Source organism: Lipotes vexillifer, unplaced genomic scaffold (genome assembly GCF_000442215.2).
Source record: "Lipotes vexillifer unplaced genomic scaffold, Lipotes_vexillifer_v1.1 scaffold584, whole genome shotgun sequence".
NCBI lineage: Eukaryota > Metazoa > Chordata > Mammalia > Artiodactyla > Lipotidae > Lipotes > Lipotes vexillifer.
Genome location: NW_006783036.1, coordinates 946,887 through 954,294, shown reverse-complemented (window position 1 = coordinate 954,294; position 7,408 = coordinate 946,887). Strand labels below are relative to the sequence as shown.

General features: G+C 46.0%; 1 protein-coding gene across 1 annotated transcript in view; it reads left to right on the top strand.

Annotated features, from left to right (window-relative positions):
* TDRD9 (tudor domain containing 9) overlaps window positions 1–7,408 on the top strand; it is a 117,786-nt gene that overhangs the window by 72,157 nt on the left and 38,221 nt on the right. Inside the window, exons 13-14 of the mRNA XM_007455589.1 lie at window positions 443–547; window positions 6,737–6,834. Coding sequence (XP_007455651.1) covers window positions 443–547; window positions 6,737–6,834 — 203 coding nt within the window. The remainder of the gene's footprint in view (window positions 1–442; window positions 548–6,736; window positions 6,835–7,408) is intronic.

The following is a 7,408-nucleotide window of genomic DNA, read 5'->3' as shown; positions in this document are numbered from 1 at the left end:
AGGAGCCAGCGCCGCCCTGCCAGCTGCCTGCTCTCCTCCCAGGGGCTGGGAGCGCGGCACGGAGATGCGGGGCGGCTGTCCCCCGCCCGCCAGCGCACACATGGGATTGGGACCTGGCAGTCCCCCACTTTACCTGTGCTTCTGCGCAGCCTTGTGAGGCTGGCCTGTCGCTGCAGCCCGCATAGGCTCGTATTATGGCGTGTGGGCTCTCACAGGCATATGTTCTTTCTGCCCAGACTCCCAGGACTTAGAAGTAAGAATGGCACCGCGGCCTCCCCGTCCTAGGCAGTCGGGAATGGCCGGTGCATTTCCAGAGGCTTCTGTGTGTACACTAATTCTAAAGGCTGTGTGTTTCATAAATTGTCTTATCGCTATGCACTGTGATTGTTACACAGTTATGTTTTGCTAGCCTGGTATTTACATTCTCTTTTTTAAATGACAGTTATAGATTTTTGTTTGACTAGAACTCTGGTTTGTGATGAAGATACGAATTACCAGAGCCTGCGATTGAGTTGGGCCTCTAAAACCAGTTGTGATCAGAGAAAAGGTAAGGCATTTGTGTTCCAGCACAATAATAGGAGTTGGTGGCGCATTCGGGTGTCTTCCTGAATTTTTTTGCTTTTTGTACGTTTAGTCTTATTCAGAGATTTCCTTTATTGGAACCGGTTTTAAGTTCTAAGCAACAGCATTTCATACTGTCAGGCTCTCTGTTCAAATCCACGATCCTCCTGAAGTAGGTAAGTCCACTGAAGTAGGTAAGAGCCTTTGCACATACTGGTTGAGCATCCTGTCATCTTTCACAGTGACTAGTTATGGAAGCCTTGCGGGTCACTTGTTAATTGCTGCTAGTCCTTCCTCTGACTTCTCTCGAAGTTTTCATCCTTCTGGGATGATTTTTTCCCGAGCTGAGCCGGCTCCACGGAGGGGCCAGCCTTTTCTGTGAGTGCACATGGTATATTGCTGGGGAGACGAGGGTGTGGAGTCGTTTGTCGGGGCCAGGGTGTCGGGGGGTGGGGGGGGGCTTTGGCCACAGTGGCCGTGCAGTTGCCTGCGGGGAGTGGCCCCAGGGCACAGCCTTCTCGCCATGGACTGAGACGTAGCTTGTGCTTTCTGAGAGAGCCTTCAGGGAGGACAGCTGAAGGACTGCTCCAAGAATACCTGTTGGGTTGGGTCATAAAGCCCTGCCAGCTGCCTGCTCTCCTCCCAGGGGCTGGGAGCGCGGCACGGAGATGCGGGGCGGCTGTCCCCCGCCCGCCAGCGCACACATGGGATTGGGACCTGGCAGTCCCCCACTTTACCTGTGCTTCTGCGCAGCCTTGTGAGGCTGGCCTGTCGCTGCAGCCCGCATAGGCTCGTATTATGGCGTGTGGGCTCTCACAGGCATATGTTCTTTCTGCCCAGACTCCCAGGACTTAGAAGTAAGAATGGCACCGCGGCCTCCCCGTCCTAGGCAGTCGGGAATGGCCGGTGCATTTCCAGAGGCTTCTGTGTGTACACTAATTCTAAAGGCTGTGTGTTTCATAAATTGTCTTATCGCTATGCACTGTGATTGTTACACAGTTATGTTTTGCTAGCCTGGTATTTACATTCTCTTTTTTAAATGACAGTTATAGATTTTTGTTTGACTAGAACTCTGGTTTGTGATGAAGATACGAATTACCAGAGCCTGCGATTGAGTTGGGCCTCTAAAACCAGTTGTGATCAGAGAAAAGGTAAGGCATTTGTGTTCCAGCACAATAATAGGAGTTGGTGGCGCATTCGGGTGTCTTCCTGAATTTTTTTGCTTTTTGTACGTTTAGTCTTATTCAGAGATTTCCTTTATTGGAACCGGTTTTAAGTTCTAAGCAACAGCATTTCATACTGTCAGGCTCTCTGTTCAAATCCACGATCCTCCTGAAGTAGGTAAGTCCACTGAAGTAGGTAAGAGCCTTTGCACATACTGGTTGAGCATCCTGTCATCTTTCACAGTGACTAGTTATGGAAGCCTTGCGGGTCACTTGTTAATTGCTGCTAGTCCTTCCTCTGACTTCTCTCGAAGTTTTCATCCTTCTGGGATGATTTTTTCCCGAGCTGAGCCGGCTCCACGGAGGGGCCAGCCTTTTCTGTGAGTGCACATGGTATATTGCTGGGGAGACGAGGGTGTGGAGTCGTTTGTCGGGGCCAGGGTGTCGGGGGGTGGGGGGGGGCTTTGGCCACAGTGGCCGTGCAGTTGCCTGCGGGGAGTGGCCCCAGGGCACAGCCTTCTCGCCATGGACTGAGACGTAGCTTGTGCTTTCTGAGAGAGCCTTCAGGGAGGACAGCTGAAGGACTGCTCCAAGAATACCTGTTGGGTTGGGTCATAAAGCTACCACATCAAAAAACAGAATAGAGGCCACATTTACTGAATGCTCGCCACAGGCCAGGCGCGAGTCTAAGGGTTTTCCGTGTACTTACGCATTTACCCCTCATTCCCCCAGTGAGGTGGTGCGCTGTTAACACCCTGACTTCTCAGTGATGCAGCCGACACACAGAAGGAATAGCCTGCTCGGGTTACCCTGGGAAGTGCTGGGACCGAGACTAGGACCCAGACGTATGGCTACAGCCTGCAACTTTAACCATGTTGTCGTGTTACCTCTCTTGAAATGACTTGCCTGGAGAGGGATTAAGAGAGAATGATTAAGGGACTTCTCTGGTGGCGCAGTGGTTAAGAATCCGCCTGCCAGTGCAAGGGACATGGGTTCGAGCTCTGATCCCACAGGCCACGGAACAACCAAACTCATGTACCACAACTACTGAGCCTGCGCTCTAGAGCCCGTGAGCCACAGCTGCTGGGCCCGCATGCCACAACTACTGAAGCCTGCACGCCTAGAGCCCGTGCTTCGCAACAAGAGAAGCCGCCACAATGAGAAACCCGCGCACCACAACGAAGAGTAGCCCCCGCTCGCTGCAACTAAAACCCACGCGCAGCAATGAATACCCAACACAGCCAAAAAAATCAATCAATTAATTAATTAATTTTAAAAAAAGAATGATTAAGGAGTCACTGAAATACGGTCATAGAGAGCTTCTCATCACCTTGGGAAAACCTTATGTACTGTTGTAATCATCTCAACCCCCACCCCCGCCAAAAAAAACCCAGAAGATAAAACTATGCTTAGAAGAAGTGATTAGAAATATTGTTGGCCAAAAAGTTCGTTTGGTTTTTGCCATAAGGTGTAATGGAAAAAAGCCAACCCAATAGATATACAAAAATGTTTAAAGTGATTATTTTTGGGTCAGTCTTGAGATTATAGGAATTGTATCCTTTGTCTTTTTGTATGTTCAAAATTTCTATGATTAGAAAATTTTTCCCATACAGGAAGTTGCAAAAAATAGTACATAGAGTCCCTTGAACCCTAGCCCCAGCATCTCAGCTTGTTAGTGGTGACACCTCCTACCTCGGTGCAGCGTCAGCCCAGGCAGCTGATGTCAGCACAGGGCTGGACCATGGACCCTAGTCAGTTGCCCAGGTTCACACCGTGCAGGCTTCTCTCCAGTTGATCCCATGTGTAGCCACCGCCATGGTCAGGACACAGAACTGTTCCAGCTGCCTTGAAGGAGCTGCCTGGTGCTGCATCTCTAGTCACACTGTCCCCTGCCACTCTCTCCTGACCTCGAACCCCTTCTTCATAGCCATAGCTGTGGCCTTTCAAGGACATTATTTAGGTGGAATCATACCGCATGTAACCTTTTAAGATTGGCTTTCTTCACTTGCTGTAGTGTCCTTAAGCTCCATCCAAGTTGCTGCATGTGTCAAAAGTTTCCTTTTTATTGCTGAATAATATTCCATTGTATTTTGAAAATTAGTAAAGGGAAATCTCTCTAAAATGGAGGGGGAGGTCAGAAGAGGGCGCTCTTGTGTGGTACCACCTGAAGTACCACTGGAGCTCAGTTACAGGAAGAATTGTCAACTTCAGGCACCAACAAGAACCAGCAACAGGAAAGAAGCATCAGTTATAGGCCCCAACAAGAAAAACTGCACCTTGCATCTCCCACAAGAAGTCATCTGCCCCAGCAACTCGGCCAGTGAGAAACCGTCCCCACCCTGAACTCTCACTATTCTCCAGTGGACTTGTGTTCAAAATAACCCCTCCCAGCTTCCTCCTTTTTCTCTATAAAATAGTGTTCCTCTTCTTTATATGGGACTTGCCTATGGTTTTTGCTATAGCTTGCTTGTCCCAAATTGCAATTCTCTATTTCTGAATAAACCCATTTTGCTGGTAAAATTACTGTTTTTATTTATTTATTTATTTATTATTTATTTATTTGGCTGCGCCGGGTCTTAGTTGCGGCACTTGGGATCTTCTACTTGGGGCACGCAGGATCTAGGTCCCTGACCAGGGATCGAACCCAGGCCCCCTGCATTGGGAGCGTGGAGTCTTAACCACTGGACCACCAGGGAAGTCCCAATTACTATTTTATTTTTAAGGTCAACAGTACCATTCACCTGTTGGAGGGACATTTGAGCTGTTTGTAGTTCTTGGCGATTACAAATAAAGCTACTGTGAATATTGATGTACAAGTTTTTGTGTGGACATAAAATTGCATTTCTCTGGGATAAAAGCCCAGGAGTGCAATTACTGGGTGGTATGGTAAGTATATGTTTACTTTTATAAGAAACTGCCCCAAACTATCTCCTTGGTGGTTGTACCATTTTACAGTTGTACCAGCAATGTGTGAGATCTGTTTTTTTCACATCCTTGCCAGCATTTGGTATACCACTATTTTTTATTTTAGCCATTCTAAAAGGTACATAATAATATCTCATTGCAATTCTAATTTGCATTTCCTTAATGCTAATGAGGTTAAATGTCTTTTCTTATGCTTATTTGTCTTCTGTATCTCTTCAGTGAAATGTCTGTTCAAGTCTTTGGCCCATTTTCTAACTGGATTGTTTGTATTTTTATTGTTGAATTTTGGGAGTTCTTTATATTATATATGCTAGATATAGTCCTTTATTAGGTAGGTGGTTTCCAAATATTTCACCCGGTCTATATTTTGTCTTTTAATCCTCTTAACAGGGTATTTCATAGAGAAAAAGTTTTAAATTTTGGTGTGGTCTAATTTATCAATTTCTCATTTTATGGATCATATGCCTCTGGTGTCATGTGTAAAACTCTTCACCTAGCCCTAGGTTGCAAAGATTTTTTTCCTGTGTTTTCTTCTAGACATTTCGTAGATATGTTTTGCATTTGTATCTGTGATCCATTTGAATTAACTTTTGTAGATGGTGTGAGGTTTGCTTATGGATGCCCAGTTGTTCCTGCACCACTGTTCTCCCATTGAAGGCTTCTGTACTTTTGTGAAACATCGCTTGGGTGTACTTTTCTGGGTGTATTTCTGATTCTTCATTACGTTCTCTTATCTGTGTGTTTTTCTCTCTACCAATACCACGCTGTCTTGATCACCGTATAGTAAGACTTATCACGAAACAGATGGATTCCTCCCACTTTATTCTTCATTTTCAGAATTGTTTTAGCTATTCTACTTTGCCTTTCCATATAGACTTTGGAATAATCTTGTCTATATTCACACACAAAAAAGCCTCCTGTGATTTTGCTAGGAATTGTGTTAACCTGTGCATCAGTTTGTGGAGAACTGATATATTTGCTGTGATGAAGCTGCGTATCCCTGAACATAGTGTGTCTCCCTTTATTTAGGTTGTCTTTGATTTGTTTAATCAGCATTTTGTTATTTTCAGCATACAGATCCCTGTATATGTTTTGCTAGATTTACACCTAAGTATTCAGTTTAATTTGGAGGGATTATAATGATTGTGATAGCGTTTTTTAATTCCGGTTTTCACATGTTCATTTCTAGTGTATAGAAATGTGATTGATTTTTGTGTGTTGGTATTGTGCCCTGTGACTTGCTGATTTCACCAATTAGTTCTAGGAGTTGATTTTGGTTTTGTCATTACCTTGGGATTTTCCATTTAGACAGTCCTGTCATTTGAAGATACCGTGGGTAGATGGTGGCGGAGGCAGCAGTCTGGACTCTGCACTCAGTCTCCTGTGGCAGGACAGGTGGGTGGGGGCAGAAGGGGACGGGGGTCCAGGCTCCACAGGTGGGGAAGGAAAGCTCCTCCCTGGGCTGCCCTGTTTTTTAAAAGCTGAGTATTTGTGAAGGATCCCCCCTCCCCACCTGTCTCCTCTCTCTCAGATTTTATTATGTTTGGGGATAAAGGAGTTTCCATTGCACAAGCAATACCATCACAAGAGAGCAGTCGTTTGTAGGATGGTCTCCGTGGTCCAGGCCTGGTTTTGAGCTGTTTGCATGTGATCACTCATTTCATATGAAGCCATTGTCTTGAAGGACGCCTTTGCAGAGGTGTTGGGATGGGTAACAACCAGCCGTTTCACTGGGGCTTCTCTCGCCAGCTTGATTACTTTCGTTTGGTGACCTCTGTATTTTTACCAGTATGAACTATGCATTTGCAGGAGATGTGTGGTATTTAAAATGTTTTGATTGCCATTGTATTTTGGGGCCAAGGTGGTTCCCTTTAGAAATATGCATTGGATTTTCCACTATACGTCACTTCTAACACTTTTCCACTATACGTCACTTCTAACACTTATTCTGAACTTTTTACCAAACTGACGTGGTTTGGTAGAAGGTAACGGAAGTTTTTCTTAATATTTAATGGTTATTCTTAAATATATCTTTATGCTAGTGTTGAAGTAATTAATGTCAGAGTTTGAATGCTTCTCCTTTGTAGGCCGTGCTGGGCGAGTGTCTAAAGGATACTGTTACAGACTCATATACAAGGATTTCTGGGACAGCTCCATCCCCGACCATGTCATTCCTGAGATGTTGGTAATAAACTTTGGTCATCTTTATGACATAGTTTGTTTTTTGTAGACAGTTTTGCTGAATAGTTTAATATAATTTTGAGTGTCGTATGATTTTGATCCCAGAAAACTCACTTCTGATCAAACTCGTCTTTAATCACAGAACTGGCTTCTATTCACTAAGCACCAGTGAGGGACTTCACACCCATGTCACGTTTCTGGCCCTGTAGGAGGGCTGTCCACAGACGCTGCTGCTGTGTACTTATTTATTTATTTAGTTAGTTAGTTAGTTATTTTGCGGTACGCGGGCCTCTCACTGCTGTGGCCTCTCCTGTTGCGGAGCACAGGCTCCGGCCGCGCAGGCTCAGCGGCCATGGCTCACGGGCCCAGCCGCTCCGCGGCATGTGGGATCCTCCCGGACCGGGGCACGAACCCGTGTCCCCTGCATCGGCAGGCGGACTCTACACCACTGCGCCACCAGCGAAGCCCTGCTGTGTGCTTTTATAGTTCGTGCTGTGGAACTGGCTTCTGTCTTTCCTCTCCTGCCTCTCTCTCCTTTCTCTCCCTCTCTCCCCGCTTCCTCTCCTTTCTTTCTTCCT